Raw genomic sequence first — 24,202 nt, 5'->3', positions numbered from 1 at the left:
TTTGTGGCATTCAAGTTTAGGCATGGGGTGCAACTAAAACTAACTTCAGTTGGATCTTTTTATCAATGCTGGCAACAAAATTGTATGTCTGAATTAAGGTGAACAGGCAACTACTACTTCTATATATAAGTTTGGTATTATATCAAAGAGTACATATTTCAGGTTTAATACAAAGCTTCCACTTTCCGATTATAAGAAAGCCATATACAAGTTAGGCATGTCTTAAAAAAAAAACATCCCTGGTGGCGGGGGGGGGGGGGGTTTATGCTATCCTGATCATCCTTTCCCACATAACAGGTCGATATCGACCGATTTAGACGCACGTCAATACAGTGCAGATCACGAACGTATAACGTCACGAAGTGTCTTTTACATAGGCCCCTAAGTGCTGTTTTTGAAGTTCAGCAATGCACTATGGTTTCCAGTTTGAAAAGTGGCCGTGCACCCAGGTAGCAGCTACCTGGAGCAACTATGGAATCCGACACTTAAAAATCATAAAGGGTTAGTACAGGTGAATCGAAAGGTCAGCTTGTATCACAGTCTTCTCTCTGTCCCTCTCTTGCCCATATCACCTTTACCCACCGATACCAAAACACACATGAAATCACCCCTTCTAAACGACCATGACCTCTATCAAGTCTTAAAAGATTATAGGTATATAGTTGAGCATACATGAAAATGGTCGCATGTATATGACACTTATTCAACTGTTCAGCAGGTGTGGAGATAACACCAACAACAAAACTATTCTTGTATTTTAAACTTTTTAAGTCAACTCAGTGCATGTTACACCATTGCACCTTTCATGACGCGGTAATCCGTGTCAATGACCACTGGGGACCTTCTAGCGTTGAAGGTTCATGATACTTTTGTGGGGGAAATGATGATGTTGGATCACAATACACATATAGGCGCTTGGTTGATTGGCTGATTGGGATGGTTATCTATTGATCAAAGCATATACGTCTTGCAACATGAATTATTATCCAAAAGTATAATCATTATGAAGAGAAACAAGTAGATTGGCTCATTGGCAACATGGCAACCACAGATATCTTGAGTTGACATAATCAAGCTATAAACGTGATCGAACCGTACGCTCTGTCAACTGTTATGTTTGTGTCCAAACTTTGTATAGATAACAATAGTTAATGCATTAATTATTAACGCACGCACGTAAGTCACCACAACTTGCGATCCCTTTAATCTGAACCATCTAAGAATTTCTGTCGATTTTTTTAAAATTTCCTATACAATATAGCATTTCCATATTTGTCACTGTAGTAACAGGTACATCGTTGAAAGATGACCGTAGGCGCAACATTTATTTTAATATGTTTTTTTTTCAGTACAGGTTGCATAGGCCTTTTTTTGTACACCGCTAGTCATGTTTGAAGAATGCCCCTTTAAACAGCTGAGGCGCATCAACGTGACTGGACTATCATGTTTATCTTTAATACATATACCACTGTTTTACAAATAAGTGTATAATCAATGCTTAAACAACAATACAATGTGAATGTGGTAGTGTCACAAAAGCCAAAACCAGCGCAGTATTGCTGAAGCGCCTTACGGAGACATGTCGTATCGTATACTGCGTACTATTTAGATACCATCTTTCTTTCCGAGACACAAGTCCCTTGTTTTCGGTAGAGTTCAAATTTTATCTGAGATCATTAAATAATTAACATGTGCTAAATCTTTGAAAGCGCGATTTCTCAGAAGGGCCATTATCTATCTGTGCAAGGTTTCATAATTTAGCGCATAATATACTATTGCAGAACGGGTCAACTTGTGAAAATCTCTTTGTCAAACGCTAGATCGCTAGATAAACGAGGTCGGGGTAAATGAAGCTCACTTGCACCCGCAGTGTAAGGTTAGATATATTCGTGGAACTGTTAGTAACTAAAGCCTCTAACCGGATGCGAGAGGCCGCTATCCTACTTTATTGCACTATAAATATAGGTGAAGGGTTGATACATACTCTCAGTTCAAAACGGATTTATCAGAAGGGTTTCAGAAACTTACGCAACGCCTACCCCTTCACACTCACTACTAACCAGTGTTGCAGTCGATTACTTTCATCCGAGTACCAAGTTCTCCCGAGTGCTAGCGGTTTCGAGTACCGAATACCAAAGTTTCGAGTACTGCTTTTTACTGTGCGAGAATTTTTTCATCAGAGGACTTTTCAGTACTTTTGATTTATGATGTATCGTAGAGACGCATGCGTACGACACTATTTGATTTGTTCGATTCATGTAATATGCTTAGGCCCATAACTGCTCATTGCTTTACAGTGTAAGTAAATGATATTACAATTGAATGCAAGGAAATTAATAGAACGTTATTATTTATTGAAAAAAAAAATCAGATTTTGGAATGCCAAAGCTGTAGCAAGCTATTTTCATTGATGTACGCACTACACATGCATGGTTGATATAGACAGTTTATATATTGCTTATTTATTAAATTTCCACCGCTCATGTTATCTTCATCTTTATATGGAGATGTAAATCCTGCAAGCACGTGTTTATACATTAGGCTAAATGTATGATATAAGGTTCTGTCCAAACGCATGCGTACAAGTACGAGTAGGCCTATACTTAAGCATCCGAGTCCGAGTACTGGTTACAAGCCTGATTAGAGTAACACCCGAGAACTTCAAATCACGTATGAGTACCGAGTACTTGCAGAAGAGTACTCGAGTTCTTTATCAAGTCGAGTACTTTTCGGTAACAACAACACAGCTCATATCACTTGGTAGGAAATGCTCCCCCCCAAAGAAACTCAAAAGAGGTCCTTGCAAAATGTCAGTTTACAACACAGTATAGCCCCCGCTAAACACCAATAATTTTTAAGTTATGAATCTATCTATATATTCAGGCGAGATTTCGTTAAAATCTATCACGGCGTCCCACATGGCAATGTTGTTAACCTCGATACGCTTTTGGTATACAAGCTATATAATGAGGGAAACATGAACAGAAACGAACACAAGAAGAAGAGTACCAGACAGGGCATGTCGTGAACTTTAAACTGAACAGTACGGAGATTGTCATGATGGTAGGTGTTAAGAAAACACTGTTAACGAGAAGAAAAATAAATATACGTCACCGTATAAACATATGACAATACGCCATTTCACGGGCTTACTTTGAACCTAAATAGAGCGCACCCGTATTTTTTTCTTTAAATCTCTTTTTTTTTCTCTCAGTTTATCTCTTGCTCCTCTAATTAAGTCATCCGTACAAAGAGGGACGAACAGACAATAAGATCTTTTAAGATGTCATGCCAAGGTCGCTCAGCGGGGTCTTGTTTCCAGGCGAGAAGACACCGATAATATAGGTCGAATGTCATATTGATTTGAATACAAAATATGGGTGATTTAAACTTGTTCGGACGAGAATATTGCATGCTGTCAAGAAAGATGTTGGTTGGCGATATATGACCTGCATGGCGTGAGCGGGAATCGGCTTGTAAAATGAACGAGTCAACCATCTGTTTATCTTATTAATAAACGGACGGTACCCGGTATAGCATAAACATTTGTGTTCTTATATGGTTACTGCAGAAGAAATTCATATTTTGTAAATGTCAAGTTTTATACACCTTTAGAATTCCGTGCACACGGCTTGCAATTCCATGGCAACGGTGATATGAACATGGTTTCTTTGTGTTATCATAGATATTTTAGGGAAAATTCCACATAATGGTGGTTTTCTGATTAGGTAGCGAACAAATTTTGTTTGAACATAGTCGTTTCTGCTAAAAAAAAATAAAACGAAAGTTTGGGAAGATTTCACTGCTTATACAGGTAGCATACTCAATATTATTGACATGTCAACACATTACAACGTCGAAGTAATGTGGTCTCTACGAGTAGTTCTCAACTGAGCTAACCCTTACTAACCCTCACTTGATAGCTGACGCTTATGGAACGCCAAATGCCCAACAAATAAATTTTTATATCGCATTTCGCGTACAACTGCATGTACGCGTTCCCGGCACACGCAAATCCCGTTCAATGGTAAACTGTACAGACATGAACTTTGAAGCGCTCGTGTGATGTCGTACACAGAGACGTATATGAAGTGTACACTTCGGATTAGAGGGGGGGGGGGGAGATTTACAATGCAAGTAGTACATAGGGACCTGGATGATTCCCAGGTAATGTTTTTAGTGAACAATAGGGTTGAACTGCACGGTGCTTAGTCAAAACTGTCTGGATTGACATAACACATAGCTGACTGCAAACTTCATAGTGTAAACTATGATCATGAAAACTATGATAATTAAATGTAAACTATGATAACTATAAACTTCAACGATAATGTTTCTCATTCGTGTCCAGAGCATTTTGTTTTGAATAACACTAATATTTGTAAACAGATTGCGTCAAATATCTTGGCCTAATGATTGATGATAAATTGCCAGTCTTGTTTAGTTTAATGGCATTTTCTATCGCCTCAGGGATTCGCTCACTCCCTCTGTAGCTATTCAGCTTTACTATTCACTGGTTTGTTCTAAGATTTCTTAATGTTCTGAAACTTATGGCATGGCTAAAGCTACCATACTTAAACCTTTACAAATCCTCCAAAATAGAATGTTAAAAATATTAATTAAAAAAAAAACATCGACGTTATCCTACCAGTACTTTGCACCGAAAGACCTTGGCATTCTTAAGGTCAGCGACATTCATGTTCTCAAGATGTGTTCTTTTATTTATAAGTATATCAACAATATTCTCCCAGTGTCTTTAGTGATATTGTTAATCCCAGTAATTCCGCGTATATTCGTAACAGTACGAGGAATAATAACCATTTTTCAGTTAGCAGACATCATTCGAAACACGGTAAATTACTCTTGAATAACTACTGCTATAAACCTGGAAAGTTCTTCCGAATAATATAAAAACTTATGTAACGTTTAAGCGCAAACTAAAAGCCCACCTAATTGAAAACTACGCTGACTGGGTATTGATTATCTTATGTTTATTTTCCTCTTCTCTTAATTGTTACCTTCTTTCATTGTTATCTGTTATTTTTTGGTCGCTAGCTCGATAAACTACTATTGTTTTTCTAGTGTCCTGTTTATACTACCACTTTGTTCTATTGTTCTTATGTATAGACGAAATAAATGAAATGAAATAAATGAAACTAGCCAATGTTATCATTTTTTTACATTCCTGACACTCCCACATAGGGACCTTATCCAATTAAAAACCTTTGCAATAAAAACGCACAAAAAAAATGACTATTCATAGTCACGAGCAATCCTCGCGGAGTTGCCTACGCTCGCCTCGCCTTGAATACCCGTGCTCAGTGCATGTACGTTCGTGTACGTAGGTGTGCGCGCGCGTGATATCAATATCGTGTATGTAAACATGCATATACATACGAAACCGTTAAGCCCCGCCCATAACACCAATCGCGATATAGATTTTTTTTTGGAATCCTGGTGATGCCTACATGTAACACGGTGGCACTTAGAAAGCCTTTGTCAACCAAAATTTTCTGAGAAATATGCATTTTTTGTGTGTAACATCAATAAATTGAATAGTAGGTGATAATTCATTCTTTCCCGTGGCATGAAAATGTTCGCTGCTCGCCCCAATGAAAAGAAATATAGGCTAATTTGAGGTTCAAATGATGCTGTAAAGGAGGTTTTATCCTCTATTATGCTAACTGCTAAAGAAATGATGGTTGCTAAGTCAAAATTTGATGCAATTTTTTTATGTATACTTGACAATTACAATGCGGGTTTTCGGACGCTTGCGTGGGTCAGCGGGTTTGGGTGTTAGAATGCGGGTCCAACCCGCGAAATGCGGGTCAGTTGGGAGCTCTGCAATTACACCCCCCCATCCCACAAAAAAAAGAGAGTAATAAGCACACACACCAAAACAAGACAATATATGTGCTTATAACACAGTCTGTCACACTGTGGTCATATGGAAGTCAACATGGAATCAACGCTACGTACGTTAGCACAACAGTGGAATAAACAATTTTCTTACGGGATAAAACAGCAAATATCTCAAACTTTGAGAACTTGTAGTTACATTTGCATTTATTCACCTTGGGGAAAGTGAGAACTGAATGCAAAGCCGTTTTGCCCGCAACGTTCCGTTACAGGGTTGAAATTCTCCGATAGGTAACCATAGCTAAGTTGAACTCTGCTGTTGACATTCTTGACCGAAGAAATTTATACATAAATTTCAGTGGGTCTGACAAGTGGACAGGCGGATATGATTTGATATTACAAACTGTTTCATATGGTTGTTCGCATTCTCAACAGAAACACTCAAACGCACATTCATGTACACTAAAAACGTGCACGGTAAAGTGTTCATATTGGTATTAGTGCATGTCTACACTACTTCGTATAATTACCACTGCTCTCGAAGACATGCGACCTACAGAAGCCATGCACACATGTTTCTAGCATGCAATGCATGTGAAGACTTTTCGTTTACTATAGAGACTCCTCGTCTCTTGCGTAATAACATCAACCAAAGCTACACAAATAACACCCAGTATTGCCTCCGTTAATTATAAATTCCACACTGTGCCTCGACGGAAACTACGCGAGTTACTCAAGGCCGCATGTGCTCCCAATTCCCAACCAACTACGGAAGTATATATTGACAACGTTAAAACTTAAATGGTAAAATCGTTTAGTATTAAACCTAGACCTATGCATAGTAAGAAAGTATGCCGGTTTAGGCGTATGGCCTATAATGAACGTTACTATCGAATGTGACCAATACCACTATCCCTTTTCAAACGTCATTGCTTCATCCAATATGGTGTTATACATGTCAGTGAATAATTTGGTGTTTACATTTTGTGTAGCAGTTTTGGTGTCTCTGATTCTGTCTCTTATAAAGTTTCCAGTGGCCTAGCCTACTGTAGTTCCTGAGTGAAAAACTGCTAGGCCTATACATCGTTGCATTTGTATAACAATATAACCATATTGTTTAGCATTTTGCGATGCGATATACTTAATAAATTATTCCCTGTGGGTTCGAAGGCATGGAAAGGTAATAGAATGTAGTTTTAGACAAAGTGGTTGAACCAACAAAACAGGATCCAATACAGTTGAAATTGCTTGGCTTAATGCTATAGCTTAAGTTATATGCTGTACTTGCATGGTAACATTACAAGCCCTAGCGGAACACTGATAAACATTTGCTAATTATTGTCATTTATTATCATTGGAAAATTGTCCCAAACTGGCTGTTGCAATATTCATCATCAAATATTCATCATCAAAGTGGTATTATATAAGTGCATTTGCTACTTCGTCTACAGCTCTCTATATCATTTTCAGCACTATTTCAAATAAGGCCTTGTTCAACTCAAATGTTGACAATTGTATTACTGGTAAGTAACAATGTCAGATCTGTGAAAGGAACATTGTTTTTAGGCTAATGATAGCATGGTGGGTTCAAGTTTGATGCACTTAAGACATTGCACTAGACAATGGCGCTAAAGCAATCGCATCTGTTTTGTACGTAATTTGAAAGGAAAGTTGAAAAACTCTGGACAATTTCCATAACAGTGTTTTGACAAATAATAGTGCCATAACGGTACCTATTATTGTGCAGACTATTAAATGTGACATTGGGAGACTTTAGCTCGCACAATTCAAGTTTGGCATACAGAACTTTCAGTTGCTACATGGTAAAATCCTGTAATTTCTGATAAATGCATTATAATTGGTATATACTGGTTACAATAGAGCCCTCCATTATATAGATGGATAAGTTTTCAACAAAGAGCCTTGCAACGTACAATGTTCAGTTGGTATATGACAGTGCAGTCGCTTTAAATAGAGTATAGTGTATTGAATACAACCTTTGAGCAGACATGGTTGAAAGTGGAATAGGTTAATAGCTGTTCACGTGTACAGTATATAGTAGTAGCTCATAAACTGCATATACTGTGTAGATGGCCTACATTTATATTGTCCATCCTTTACAGACAATGCTGATTTACCCTGTTGTGAACAAGGTTCAATTATTTTGATCAATTGATGTCAAAATGTTAGGGCTGTCAATTGTCAAAAAGAGGTCATTTTGTACTCTCCCTTTTTGCAATCATGCTGTATTATTTGGCCATATAACCGTCAGTTGTCACTGCAGGCTTCTGCAATGCAGATGCAGATCTAAGCATTGTCAATGAGATCTCTAACTAATGTCGATCGAACTTAATTGTCGTCAATGTCAGTCAAAATGGACAACATGGTGACACAATAAAAAACAGACACAATTACCTGCAACATGTGCTGAGATAACGTCATCTTCCTTTCATTTGGCACAATCAGTCTTTAGGAGGCCGGCTGTTTTTGCATGGTAAAGCTAGGACCCCCGAAACCGGAGGGGGGGGGGTGGGGGTGGGGATTCAGTGTGAGGAATCTTTCATCTTTGAAAGTTTTAATTTCTACTATAATTAGTTATGACGACTGCATTTGCTAATTCTCCTTTATAAACATTCATGTCACTGCAAATTACCTTGACATTAGGCCTATAAATAAGCTGCATGCTTTGCATATAGTTTCAGATTAAAAGTAATACATGGCATAGGCAATAAAAGAAAAGAATGTATGCAGCACTATATCCATGCTACAAGCTTTATGATAAAATAAATGTATAAGAAACACCTGCTAGTTGTTCTTGTACTCGAAATCCCATCCTTGGGGGAACCAGTTGACAGATATCCAAGTATAGTAATTTGAACTGTGTTTATTACTGCCTTGCCAAGTGACATTTTGTTAATTGTTATATAACCCTGCTGGCAGTCTGTTAGGCTAATAGCCTATACTGCCAGTAATTATAATATGACAACAAGCCACTTATTCAAATGGGTTTTAACTTAAACTTTGTACAATTTGCATGTACTGTACAAAATAGAGTTCCTACTTGAGTGGATACAAAGGTGAAATCTAAACTTTCCAAAACCTCTTGAAGTAATTTGATTTGGCCACAAACATAGGAATGCTGAAGGCACACAAAATATATCCTGAGTATATTCCTTACCCGCTGGTGTTTATACTCGGGCAGGACTGTACTCTTAAAGGGTGTGAAGACTCGCGAACAAAGAAACGTCTCATGCCAGTAATCTGACCTAGTTTCGAATGAGGTGTAACAAAAGTGTTGGACACCACCATGAATCCCAGAAAATACACACACAGCTTGCTACCGTCGGTAATTAGAAACCAGTGTACAGTCAATACATACAGCTACGGTCAATACCCACAACACAGTGTACATAGCAGCGATGGACATCTCAGGTCCAGATAAAAGATAACAAGGTATCACGTTTCATTACTGTCTGCATTTTGTAGAGACAAGAAAAAAACTTCACTTGCAAGCAACGGAAAGTTAACTTTTTCAGAGGGTGGCACATGGTTTGGGGCGAGTCTTCAATGCCTTTAATGTTTTCTTACTGCCACTTTGGAGTACAAGCTGCAACAAACACAGAAAGCTGAAAATACATCCAAAATTATTATCAAGACAAATTGTACAATGAATTAAAGTTGTTTAGATTTAAGTGGACTGTCATTCAGTTTGTTTTAGTCTCACAAGCTCAACAGTGACTTTTATGCAGCCGAATCGGTGCAAAGAAGCACGATGGGTCGTTAGGTAGTCTTTCGGTTAAGAAAGGCGACGGTCTGATACTTGAACAAACAAACACAACGTAGCCTAGGTATGCCTCACTGATCTGAACACTATGACAGATTTGTGCGTTAGGCCTACTGCACGTACAAAAATTCCCGCCAAATTGCAACTGGATAGAGCGGATATTATTACTTGACCGTAAATCTCGGTTACCATAAGTCCGCAACCATTCACATTACATTTATTAAGAGTGCAAGAGGGATTGAAGAAATCCTGAAAGGGGATTATTCTTAAGAACGCAAGTGAACTTGAAGTATGAGTATGAGAGCGTTCACACTAAGGGAAGTAATGGCCCTGGCAGACTTGAAATACGTGTGCATTCTTAAGTGTAAACAAGGCCATAGTGTAAGACCAGCCTAAGGTATGTGTGATCCATTTTTTTGTGTTTATACTTTCTTTGCTTTACAAAGGTGATCAGTATTGCACAATCTTTGAGCATGCTGAAAGTAAGTACTTCATTAGTGGCTCCCACATTCTCAATTATTTTCAGACACCGAGGATGTAAAAAATCAGTCAATTAAGACAGGGACAATTTACTGTGACAAGTAAATTTTTATATGTCGTCTGAGACTTAATTTTTGTGGAAATTTGCAGTGAAAGAGCCATATTGGGATTGCATTTATACAGCTTGTTCATGAATAGATGATGATTATTATTATTATGATTATTTTCCCTATTTTGCATTAGTATAAGAAACAAAAGACACGATTATTGCCTAAATATCACATATTTCCCATGTTGCCTTGTTTTTTTTCAACTTTTGCCACACATTTTTTGTTTGTTTTTAAGGAAGTTTTAAGTGCAATCTGCAATTTGGTACAAACTTCTAATCCCAGTGACCTTCCTGTTTTCAATGGTAATTATTGGAACGATAGCGTGTAATAGTAAACCATACCAGGTCCAATATTTGTTATGATTTCTAGTCTAAATGGTCATCTGTAGGCTCTCCAACATTTGTTATTTGCTTTCAGCTTCTGAAAGGTCTCCTGTGGAGTTTCTAACCAGGGAGACTCAGACCAGGGAGTTGTTCCATAACAACTCCCTGCTCAGACCTAATTTGTAACAACCTATTCTGTTAACTCTCCACAATATTCCTGAATATTCAGCAGGGCCAGATAGTTTGGTGCTTAGTGATTGGTTTTGTAATCTCTATTATAATATCAAGATGGGGGATTAGGAGGGGGGGGGATGGGGGAAGTGGTGAGAAACATACTTGACCTTCCTGTTTTCAACGGTATTAATTGCAACGATAGGGTGTAATAGTATACCATACTTTACATAATTTACTTTCTTTGTAAAGCGCCTTGAGCAGTGACTTTGTTTACTGATTTGGCGCTATATAAGTCTCATTTATTATGATTACTATTATTATTATTATACCAGGTCCAGAATTTGTTATGATTTTCTTGTCTAAAGGGTCATCTGTACGCTCTCCAACTTTTGTTATTTGCTTTCACCTTTTGAAAGGTCTCCTGTGGTGTTTCTAACCAGGGAGTCTCAGACCTAAATTTGTAACAACCTATTCTGTTAAACTCTCCATAATATTCCTGAATATTCAGCAGGGCCAGATAGTGTGGTGTTTAGTGGTTGGTTTTGTAATCTGTATCAAAGTTTCAAGATGGAAATGAGGAAGGGGCAGAGGTGAGAAACATACTTCTAATACCACCAGTGACCTTCCTCTTTTCAATGGTAAAAATTGCAACGATAGCGTGTTATAATAGTATACCATACCAGGTCCAATATTTGTTATGATTTCCTGTCTAAAGGGTCATCTGTAGGCTCTCCAACTTTAGTTATTTGCTTTCAGTTCTGAAAGGTCTCCTGTGGAGTTTTTAACCAGGGCAGGCGCGTAGCCAAGGGGGGGCGAAGGGGGCAGCCACCCCCCCTTGAGCATATTTTTTAATTTTTTTTAAAATGTTTATATGATATCCCTAGTATTTTCAAAAGAGAAAATGCTAAGATGCAACTTACAAGGCCTGGGAAGTGCCATTTCCAGCGATCTGGGAGGCTTTTTCAGCCAAAATTTTCTTGTACGCTTCGCGCCAACCATGGTGGCGCTACGCTGAGATAGTTTGCAATGCCGAATCTACAGTTTCGCCCCTCCCTTGGCAAATTCCTGGCTACGCGCCTGAACCAGGGAGACTCAGACCCAATTTGTAACAACCTATTCTGTTAACTCTCCATAATATTTCTGAATATTCAGCAGGGCCAGATAGTTTGGGCTTTGTAATCTCTATTAGAATATCAAGATGGGCATGAGGGGATGGGGGGGGGGGGGATTGGAAGTGAGAAGAAGAGTTTGAATTGAGTTGTCACACTTTGTACAGAATGTAAATTTGAAGTAAACAAGTATTGATGTCACAGGATTCCCACAGCTGTAACAGAGAAATGTTTTGATATTTTTCTTAATCTTCAGCTATTTTTTTTTAACTCGGGTAGGTTTTCAACTTTTAAGCAGAATGATGCAGAATGAAAACTCCAGCAGGGAAAGGGGGTCTTAATTATTAAACCAGGTTGGCATAATGGATGGTGGGTACAAATTTAATTTTTTGTAGGAAGGTTTATTGTAAAACCAGCAGAGAGGGGAGAGGTTGTGTGTGTGTGGGGGGTGGGGGTAGTCAAGGGTTCATTAATTATTGAAGTTATTGAACTATGAAATCATAGTCATATCCAGGTTGGTTTAATGTAAGGGTCGGCTCAAAATTATTCTTACATGGCCACAGTAACATTTCCCAAGAGTGATGATATTTTGTATTTTTGTGGAAGTGACAGGCAGCATTAGGGATATTTTTAGCCCGAGAGAAGGCCTAATCCAAACAAGGTTTTTCCATAGGTGTTTGTTTCAACCTGGAAGGAAACACAGCTACTTCAAAGGGGTTTACAAGCATTGTATCTGACCTCCGTAACAACTTCCTGATCTGAGGAGCTGACCTTATAGTCTGTGTTAAACTAGGCAGTCCAGCCTCTTTACTTGATGACCCCCCCCCCCCACCCGCAGATACTGTGTTTAAGGATCATTTGTCAAAATTTAAAAGTGGTATAGAAATTTTATCTGGGCAGATGGCAGTGTTTTAACTGTTAAAGCATTTCTACGAGATTAAAAAATTGATTAAAGTCATCCTGTAATTGTTATGTCAACATCGTTTGAAATGTTTCTCTCAAATACATTTCTTTCATACCTGCCAACTTGCAGTTTTGCCACGACTCATAGTTGTACTGTATCACTGTGCAGAACTCTAAAGCTCACAGTTTGCAAAAGTCTTTAATGGCTAAAACAAAGTAAAACAATTATGGAGAGTTATGGACTTATGGATAAGTTTTGTATAATAAATGAAAGTTTGACTTCAGAACATTGGTAACGACTCCTTGTTTCGGGCACCATGAACCTCAATCTCACCATACTTAATTGGTACAGGTTTAAGATGTCATAATTTGTATCTTACGATTAGTCAGAAATTACTGCATAATATCTCAAAGCTGCTATGAATACTCAATATCAAAGACCTCAGGTATTTATTTTGACACAGAACACTCAACAAGTACATTTAAGTGACAGATAACTGTCCAAATATTGCCCAAATATGAGGCTGATTGCTGTCAGCTCAACCCTATCAATGGCTTTTCTGTGTCAGGATTTGGGCCATTCTCTGGAAAATGAAACTGGCATGAAAAAAGTGTTCATCAGGACCAAATGTTATTTTTTTGGTTTTAGATGGATACCTCAAGTTTTCTGTTTCATATTTCTTTTCATTAAAATTACAACCATAACATACTAATTTGCATACATTTGCATTATTGTAAGTTTTAGCAAAAATTTGTAGTTTTTAACTGTATATATATTTGTTTTTTCTACATGAGTAGGCTACTGTATCTAGAAATAATATTTCAGTTATCAACTATCACATGGAGGCAGTTATACTGTACATGGGTTCATTACAGTTATACTGTACATAGCTACGGAGTGTTAGCTCAGTGGTTAACACCGGTGCCTTTCAATCATAAGGTCCCCGGTTCAAGTCACTCCCAGATTAATGTATGTCGTCCAGTCACAGAGTTGTTAACAATTAACAATTCATAATCATGGACGTTAAATATGAATGTGAGAGACTGACTTCGGTCAGCTTGCGGCTTTGATAAGCCAATTAGGCTTCTTCACGAGTTCCTGCTTGCAGGAGGATCTAATATACATACATACATACATACACACATACATACATACATACATTTATTTCATTCCTAAAGCAGAGGTTCCTGATCTTCAATTCTTCGTTAATAATGGGTGCTAATTAGCATAATTTTGATGTCACACACAGTAGTAAAGTGCAAATTTCCCCATTTTTCCGTCACACACGTGACCGAGAATGGCCCATTTGACCTTTCCTCCTTTAAGTGGCTGGGAGGGTTTTCCACTCTCACTAATATGACCTAATTTATCTGTCATCAACTTTCAGAAGGGTAATACCTTTGCAATGATCAAGTTATCTGGAAGGCTTTTCTGATTTTCTGGTACTTGACTTAAGGACACAATTTTCCTCAGGTGCTCTATCAATCAGGTGGTACCATGTACAGAGTAAACTTGTAAGTGGAGGAATTGCTAGGCCTGCTGGCTTTCTGCTTTAATTCTCTTGGAGGGTACTGTATGTGTAAATCTTTGTGGGCTTGCAAGATATATTTAAAAAATAGAAGGAAATAAAAAGGAAACAGAAGAAACCCATGAAAAGACCTTCAATACCTCAGTCTCTCTTCCTTACAGATGTAGAAGGAGCTATACGTTTAGTGGATGGAGAATTAAAGACTGAGGGACGTGTGGAAGTGTACCTGAACGATGTGTGGGGTACAGTATGTGATGATGGATGGACCATCCAGGAAGCAGATGTGGTCTGCTACCAACTGGGTTTTGGACCGGCAGCTTCGGCTCCCCCAATGGCCCATTTTGGTGAAGGCACCGGTTCAGTTCTAATGGATGATGTACAATGTAGTGGGGAAGAAGGGAGATTGGCAGATTGTGTCTACCGTAAAGTTGGACATAACTGCGGTCATAGTGAAGATGCTAGTGTGATCTGTACACAAGTCCGTAAGTTTTCTGGTATATTTATATTATAAAGAAAAGCAAAATAGTAAAATGATGTAACTTATTGCATCATCTCAAATTTGCAATACACCAAATAAAAAGAAAACATTAAATTTACAAATGGATTGTGTGATATGGCAGCCAACTTCCATTATGCAAAGGAGTTATAACTTTAAGTCACATTGATTGTCTTTGAATAGAGAACAACAAACGTAAGTAATTATTTGAGAGACTGCATACCTCTAACCTTTTGATGTATACCTATATACATATCTTATAACTATAAACCTTTAACTGTTGATAGAAAATTTCAGAAGTGCATAGTGTGTATGTATATGCCATTTTCAGTTCTTCTGTAGGAAACAAGAAATGTTTAATTGTGTTAAATGTGCACTTAGCTTTGTGTATCTTCATATAAACAAAGATAGAAAACAAAAAGCTATGGTTGGATGTGTTATTCCATTAAATGCCATTATCCCATAGGTAGTTAGGTTTGTAAAGAACCTAACAAATTCCTGAGTTGTAGACTTCATCATACCTCTGGAAGGTAGATAAGTTAACACAAGTAAGTGGCTGAGTTATCTGAGGTATAGATTTCATCATACCATAGATAGGTGAATGGGTTACCTTTACTTAGTTTACTTAGTGTCCGAGTTATGTAAGGTAAACATTTCATTCTAAAGGATAGATAGTTAGATAGGTTACCACAACTGACAAGTGCCTGAGTTATGTTAGTTATACATTTCATCATACAAAGGATAGGTATATATGTTTATACCAAAACTGACAAGTGTCTGAGTTAGGTTAGTTATACATTTCATCATACAAAGGATAGGTAGATAGGTTTATACCAAAACTTACAAATGCCTGAGTTAGGTTAGTTATAATACATTTCATCATACAATGGATAGGTATATATGTTTATACCAAAACTGACAAGTGTCTGAGTTAGGTTAGTTATACATTTCATCATACAAAGGATAGGTAGATAGGTTTATACCAAAACTTACAAATGCCTGAGTAATAGGTTAGTTATAATGCATTTCATCATACAATGGATACATAGATTGGTTTATACCAAAACTGACAAGTGTCTGAGTTATGTTAGTTATACATTTCATCATACAATGGATAGGTAGATAGGTTTATACCAAAACTTACAAGTGTCTGAGTTATGTTAGTTATACATTTCATCATACCATGGATACGTAGATAAGTTAACACAAGTTACAAATGCCTGAGTTATGTGAGTTTTTAGTTTTTATAGTTTTAGTTTTATAGTTTTTTTAGTTTTTTAGTTTTTTAGTTTTTTAGTTTTTTAGTTTTTTAGTATTTTAGTTTTATAGTTTTTATAGTTTTTATAGTTTTATAGTTTTTATAGTTTTATAGTTTTTATAGTTTTATAGTTTTTATAGTTTTTATTGTATAGCATAAAATGCCTACAGAAAGTTACAAGTGCTTGATTTCTGTAAGCTATTTACTTCATCATAACATTGATAGGTTACCAAAACTTACAAGTGCCTGAGTTATATGCAAGTTTTACATAATTTCATGATAAAGAGTATGTTAACCAATGATTTCATTCCACCATACATATTATATAAAACATATGAGACTTTATCTTGAGATTTTATCATTGCACTTACAATTCAGATCTTTAAAAATAGAAAATGACTGTTTTTTTTGTGTGTGTGTGTAGATCATGGAGACGTACGCCTTGTAGGTGGTACCAGTCATAATGAAGGGCGGTTGGAGATCTTCTTGGACGGGCAGTGGGGCAGCCTCTGTAACGACGAGTTTACCATCGGGAACGCAGGAGTGGTCTGCAGACAGCTAGGTTATGGTGATGCCGATGAACTCTTACTCTACTCTCTGGCTCCCAATACACCGGCAGTCTTGATGGACGATGTCTCCTGCATCGGGGATGAATTGAGATTAATCGACTGTACATACATTACGGAACATAATTGTCTCCCGGGAAGCGAGGAGGATGTCGGTATCAGATGTATCATGCCAGGTAGGAAAGAATTCTCATCCTTTTTCCTGCCCGCCCGCCCGCCCGCCCATCCCTCCCTTCCCCCTCCCCCCTCTCCCAAACAAAAGAACAAAAGACATATGAAACCTCCATTCTATTGAAAGGTCATCAGAATTGCTGCCGTAAAGGCAAATAATGGTCACCTGTGCTCACATTCAATCAACAGATATTTTAACGCCACTTTAAACGCCATTTTAACGCCAATTTTGTAACGCCATTTTAACGCCACTCTAAAAGTACTCATCCACAATAGACACAGTGAAAACTGTCCATTTACATACAACTCGATGTCTAGGAATAATCTTATGGATCTGAGTCTCTACAGGAAAGTACTTTTTGTAAACTTCTAGTCATTTTTAGCATAGTTAAAATTCGGGGCCAGTACGGGGAACTTTTATAAGGCGAGAATTAATTTGTAATGTTAATTAGGAGCAGTATTTAGTTGAAGGGTTTTGTGGGATATACTACTTAAAATGCTAGAATGTACCATCAAACTTGTCTGCAAGGTTGACATAGATTAGAGATGTTTTTGCACTTACAATATGAAAATTGTAGCAATGTTTTATGATTTGCTTATGTTGTTGACATGACTACATGTACCCTCTGTGGAATAGCTGGATGGCCCCATTACAGAGATATGGCATAATACTTTGTATACATTTGGAGGTAGATTGATCATTAAGGGGTTAATCAACGGTCTAGCGTGCGTTACTCACAGGATTAATGCACGATTGGGGGATAATGCAAGCGATGCACGAGGGCGGAGCCCGAGTGCATCCAGCGATAGCATTAACACCCGGAGTGCAATAATCATGTGAGTAACGCACGCTAGACCGTTGATTAACCCCGTTCATTCACACACTACCATTTGTGTGGGGAAAAATCATAAAACAAAACATTTTTGGTTACATATAACCAAAGATTTATTAAAGTGATGCCCCGTAATTTTACTGTGCGTTACCCACAGGATTAACCACGGTCAGCTGACCTGAATGGACCAATAGGATTTAGGAATCTTTACAAAGTATGAATGAAAATAAATTTATTGTGGTACTGGCATCAAAACCCGGTACTGTAGAATCCAGTAATGTTGTGGAAAGTGGCAACTTTCAGCAGTGTTTAACAGCATCGACAGTCAGAACGACATAAATGATGATAACAGCGCTCTTCTCAACTCCTGTTTCACTAGATGGCTAGTCTTGCCAGCATTCTTTCCTTCTTGCTATTCATTGTGTAGTCATGGAGACAGTGAGGATGTGTCCGAATCAAAGGAAAGCCTGCCCTAAATTACTTTTTCGACTCTTTTCCACAGAACATCTACAATTTGAAAATAAAATTGGATTACAAAACAGCTACTGTAGCAATTGAAGAACATTTACTCATTCAGCAGTTGAAATGCACTTAGCTGAATTTTGATTATTATAATTTTCTGTTTTCTATTCAAGATTCTGGGAGTGTGCGTTTATTGGGCGGTACAAGTCCTCAGGAGGGTCGTGTGGAGGTGTTCGTAGATGATGAGTGGGGCGCGGTCTGTGATGACGAATGGGATCTGAATGACGCTCAAGTTGTCTGCAGACAGCTCGGCTTTCCGGGCGCCCTCTCGGCCGTCACTAACGCTCACTTTGGAAGGTCACAAGATCCAGTCAATCTTGACGACGTGGACTGTAACGGAGATGAAAGTAATCTACTTGAGTGTGTGTATACAGCTAGAGATAAAGAGAACTGCGGCATAGCAGAAGGTGCTGGAGTTGTTTGCCAACATGGATCAATTGGTGTTGAAGGTAATTATGTAGGTCTATTTTCATTCATTTCTTGTGTTCCATATTGCCTGAGCGTGCAACCCTGACCTGTGGTAAGTTACCACAGAGAGTCTACTATTGATCACATCTGATTTCAGAGAGTGAATAGTATTTGAAAAAACAATGTGTTGAAATATCTGGAACGGGGAAAAAACTTCCAGCCTCCACCGGTATTCAAACCTGGGCCTCCCACTTTATAAGCAGACACCGTAACCAACTAGGCTATTGACACTGATTTTCTGTCCAGAAGTTTGAAACCAGTAAGGAAGGTGGTCATTCCACTGAATGCTTTTGCCACCTGTATTATAAACAATGCTAGTTCTGTGTCGGTGACATAGTTACCTAACTCTACAGATCAATCATGAAGCTAACCAAACCCTAAAGCCAGATCTTGATATATATATATATTTACTTTGATCCTCACTTACCTGTCTCCCCACAACCTCTCCACACAACCCTCCCCCACACAACCCCTCCCCACAACCCCACCCCACAACCATATATATCATAAATATAGGTATATATCATTACACTCAATCTGATTAGCTCTGAATAATGGCTCGTAGGGTTGACTGTCAGCCAGGATTGGTTAAAGGATTGGTTCAGGTGTTTGACATGTCTATATAGTATGAAAGAGCACAAAAAGACAAAAAGAACAGTGAAGAAACTACCATGATAGCATGCTCTGTTAAGGAGATATGACACTTTGAAGATATCAAAATTTCTTTGAAAATGACTGGTGTAGAAAGACTTACTGTGAGGGTGTGATGTCACATCCTCACTTCCTTAACATTTGTGAATATATTTCTTTAAAAATTATTTACATTTTTTAACACATTTGAAAATAATATAAATCAAAAATTCTTCAGATGTTTAATCTCAAATACTTCCTTTGACAAATATGAGATCTCCTGACATATCTTTTGGTTGATGTCATGAAATCTCACAAAATATTTAGAGAAAAAAAAAAGACTTTTCAGGAATGTGAGGATCTGACATCACAGCTAGTCAGATTTCAGCAGTTTCTACACAATCTGATAAAAATTGAATATCTCTTTAACCGGAAAGATATTTGAACAGTTTTTTCACCATTGTGTTTCTTTTATTGTCCTCTTTCATATAACATAAACATGTATGACAACTGAACCAATCCTTTAATGGATTGATATTTATAAAAAAATGTGGGATCTGAGGTCAAAGGTCACAAAGTAGTGTTTCCAAACATATTTTTTTCTTGGAAGATTGAAGAGTGTTATGTAGGGATTGCCGCCAACTAAGCAGCACATGCAAGAAAGAACACAGTTACTGTAACACTGAGGTCAATTGCTCTTAATCCATTCCTTAGCTTAAAATGTGTCTTTGTTATAATTTCCCAGTCTGTTTTCCATTGTTCATTTAAGTTAAATTTAAACTGTTTTATGCCCTGTTCTTTGATTGATCTACTTTTTGATAAATCATTGGCAATCACTATCTAGTTGTGCCAATGGTGCTACAGTGAGCTGCATTATTAAGATACAGTATGGCTCTGTTTATTGCCAACTATTACCAATAAACAGGACTGTAAGTGGTAAAAGGAGTCAAGTGATCAGCTCAACATTAAAGTGTCAACATAAAACTGCTGGTCATTCATGGAGCGACCGTTAAATAACAGTTTTTTTTCGAAAAGCACCAATAAATAACACAAACAATTTAGTAAACTGATATTTAAATGGTTGATTGAGTGTACTCCAGCCTAGAGAAAGTCACAAATTAGCTAGATAAAGAAGGACTATTAACTGGAACAGATCCACACATCAATGTGACATAATCGGCTTGGAAGGCAGTTATTTTTACTACACTAAGTAGCCACATATGTGTATGTGGGAGAAGTCAAATGGCTTACAGAATGTAAGACTATCCATACTTGGTCTTCATTTTTGAAGCCGTTCAGTTTGGGACAGGAGGGAGTTATGAATCCATGCAGAATAAACAGCAGGTCAGATCTACCGGAGTCAACTGCTGTGGGTACAAGAACCTGATTGTTTTTGATGGAGGTCACTTGAGGTCATTTGATGTTAAGAGATGTCTGAAACCTTATCAACAAAACAAATGAGACCAAAACTGACCTGTTTGGGTTTAGAAGTGCATTTATAAATCCATGGCTAGTCAGATCTACTATAACTGCATTCCAGTTTTGAGTTTTTCACCAGCAAGGTTTGAATGAGAATACAATGAAGTTTAAATGGACTTCATATTTGTCCTGCATAGTCACGGTTGTGAGTACAAGAATCCGATTGTGTTTGATGGAGGTTGATTGTCATTTGAGGGTCAACAGATGTCTGGAACCTGGTGAACACAAATAATACCAAAATTGGGTTGGAAATGACTTATAAATCCATGCAGCATTGATGGCAGGTCAGATTTAGAACAGCTGCTTTTCAGTATTCACTTACAAGGTTTGACTATATGCTTGACAGAAGGTTGAATCTCGGGAACAAAACATGACCACAATATACAAAATACCAAGTAGATCATCTTGAATGTATTCTCCATGAAAATGAAAATAAGGAGACTTTGGATGGTAGATGAGGAAGGAGGAGATATGTAGATGGCGCTGTGCTAGATTGTTATACCAGATGTGTATATGATATCATATGAGAATTGAAGTACTTATGTATGAGTGGAGTCAGGTAAGTGTTGACACTTGTCAATAATGAAACCAACTGGAATTTTTTGGGAAACTATCTTTCAGTGTTCACCTACAAGGTCTGATTGCACCAGTACAGAGCTTTCTTGCAAGTGTACATCATCGTTTCACACGTGCAAATTTTACGATCCTTTTCATTCAAGCACGTTTTCGTTCAAGTTCAAAGTTGCTCTTTCCCCAACAGGTGACGGTATAAGACTCGTAGGAGGCAACGAAACAGCGGGCAGAGTAGAAGTCTTCAAGCTTGGAGTGTGGGGAACAGTCTGTGACGATTCGTGGGACATCACGGATGCCAATGTGGTTTGCCGTCAACTCGGATTCAGAGAAGCCTCCGCTGCTCTGGACGGGGCTGCATTCGGTCTTGGCAGCGGTCCAACCCATTATGATGATGTTGCCTGTTTAGGCCATGAGACCGCCATCAGTGAGTGTGGATCTGCAGAGGCTGAAAATTGTGAGCACACGGAAGATGCTTCAGTGGTTTGTGTACCATATGGTGAGTATTTAATTTGCATTGTGGTCATTAGATTGTATTGTGGTCATGTGGTGAAGGCAGAGGACTTGTGATCTAGGCTTCCAGGGCTCAATTCCTGGCCAGATCACTACAATCAGTGGCAGAGCTAGGGGTATTGGTCAGAGGGGGCGAGAATGGTCTGCAGGGGGGCTTTGGACACTATCTAAAAGGGAGCATGGGGCGGAGCGTACAAAAAAATTGAGTAATGCTACTCCCTAGATCGCCGGAAATGACCCTTTCCGGGCCTTGCTAATTTGCAGATAAATGAAGAATAAATAGGTGTCATCGCCATTTGTGACAACTCTGAAGTTTATATGGGTGTTGAAAGTACATGTATATTGGACCTGTAAATCAATAATCGCGAATAAGTAAAAAGTGGTAAAAAGCTGAAAAGGGCGCCAGCAGTCCATTTGAGTCGGTCAGGAGGGGCATCCGCCCCCTCTGACTGTATGGACGCTCCGCCACTGACTACAATGTGTCCTTGGGCAAGGCACTTTTATCTCAATTACCTCTCTTCAACCAGTTGTTTAAATGGAGACCTGTGAGATGAACTGTCAGTTGGGCGCTGTTTAGCTACTGCCATGTTTAGCTACTGCTAAACTGCTGTTTAGCTGCTGCCATGTGGTGGAGGGACTGTCTCTATGTTTGGCAGGTTATCGACAATCAGGGTAATATTGAGCAACCTTGAGCACTGTTATCAGTTGATATGTCTGCACTTATATTCGATATTATTATTATATTATTTATTAATGTATTTCTCTTCGTTATGCCGTAACAAGTACTTTACTTTATTATAAATAAATCCAATAGTATAACCATCCCCCAAGAAAACTGATCACAGTCGGAAATACTCGGCTATAACATTGAACACTACACTTACATGTGTCTAAACATTGACAAAATCACACACAGCAAGATCGGTATCAAAATAATAAAAAATAAAAAAATGTAGTTACTAACACTTTATTTAAGTCAAAAGTGGTAATATAAAGAACATTCAAATCTAGTACAGTATAAAGAAGCTCAGGTGAGCTGATAAGCATGCATTAGCCCTCCCTTACATTAAAGGAAACAAGGAGATAATATCGATAAGTGAAGGACGCTGTATGCACATTAGTTAACTAATGAATCAGTAGTGTACAAATGGAGGTCCGTAGATGGTGGAAGTAAGGTGGCGGAAAACAACGAGTTTCATTTGTGATATACATTTCGTTCCTTCATGGGTTACATCTGTTGAGCTCTGCGGAAGCAGCGGGAAATGTTATACGGAACAGGATCTGATTACGTAATATTTGTTATATCCGTTCTTGGCATAGGCAGGCACAACTGTGGGTGTGTGAGATTATTTGGAACCGATTATTACGGTCCACATAAAGGATTGTATTATTCCGCGCTTTTGATGCACCACAACCGCAAAGGGAGAAAAATGTTGATCATTCGATTCAATGCTATTCAAAGCCGGGGAAGGTGTGCTTATGTCCCCCACGTGAGATTGTACTAATGCTCTTTGACATACTATCCAGTTTTGGAAGTTAATATCATACAGTATACCTGCGATAAGCTAAGGGGACGACTTAATTATTTTTTTCACTTTGCTTCTTGCATCTAACAAAACCTCCTGTTATCCATGTATAATGATTGATAAGAAAGACTTATTGTCTTGACTAAATGCTTGACTAAACGAAAAAAAAAAAACCAAAATAATATACTTTTAACCACTTTGGCCTTAAACTGTACGTGAAAACTTTTAAGTAAAAACGATAACATATAGGCTTTGCTCATTGTGAGTTCTATGTACATTAGGCTAGTCTGGCTAGAGAACCACTGAGCCTCATAACTGTTCAGTTTGCAAATGCGCCCAAGATTTTATAAATGCAATAAAATGATGAAATCAAGGCGCCAAATTACTCCTAAAAGTCCCTAAAAATGTTTGGCGACAGTCCTCAGTAGTTTAACGTACTGCATTACAGTATTTTGTGATAAGGCAAACATTCTTCCACAAATTTTTGCAAAAATCCGAAACAACTATTTGTTTTTCCCGGACCGTAAGTACCATACATGCAAATATGGCCCTTTTGCAGTAACTGAACTACTTAACTGCAACCAACTATAGCATGTCTGATTTCCAGCGACACGCACGACAAAGTCAATGGGAACTTTAGTGTGTGATTTCTCCCACCTATAGTTTTAAGTCAATGGAGAAGGGCCATTGGCTTACTGTGTATAATCGTTTGAAACGACGTTCCATCGTAAGGGTTCCCTAGCCGATGGTAATCATTGAAAACTTGAAGCAACCTCCGGGATTGTTTTATTTTTCATATTAGACTATATATTTTGATATCAAATTACGAAATTAAGAATGTTTTGTTTCCGTACGGTCTACTTTTCACTTAATTACGTTGGAGTTGCAACACATGATCA

General features: G+C 38.0%; 1 protein-coding gene across 9 annotated transcripts in view; it reads left to right on the top strand.

The window, feature by feature from the left end:
* The window catches only part of LOC139977051 (uncharacterized), a 150,335-nt gene that overhangs the window by 2,834 nt on the left and 123,299 nt on the right, over positions 1 to 24,202 (top strand). For all 9 annotated transcript variants that reach the window (XM_071986097.1, XM_071986037.1, XM_071986089.1 and 6 more), the window contains exons 2-5: positions 14,433 to 14,753; positions 16,450 to 16,767; positions 18,231 to 18,566; positions 21,455 to 21,763. In XM_071986097.1, the coding sequence (XP_071842198.1) occupies positions 14,433 to 14,753; positions 16,450 to 16,767; positions 18,231 to 18,566; positions 21,455 to 21,763 (1,284 nt within the window). The remainder of the gene's footprint in view (positions 1 to 14,432; positions 14,754 to 16,449; positions 16,768 to 18,230; positions 18,567 to 21,454; positions 21,764 to 24,202) is intronic.

This window comes from Apostichopus japonicus, chromosome 2 (assembly GCF_037975245.1).
Source record: "Apostichopus japonicus isolate 1M-3 chromosome 2, ASM3797524v1, whole genome shotgun sequence".
NCBI classification, from domain to species: Eukaryota; Metazoa; Echinodermata; class Holothuroidea; order Aspidochirotida; family Stichopodidae; genus Apostichopus; species Apostichopus japonicus.
Note: the sequence above shows the minus strand (reverse complement) of the source record. Positions and strands in the feature narration are given on the sequence as shown.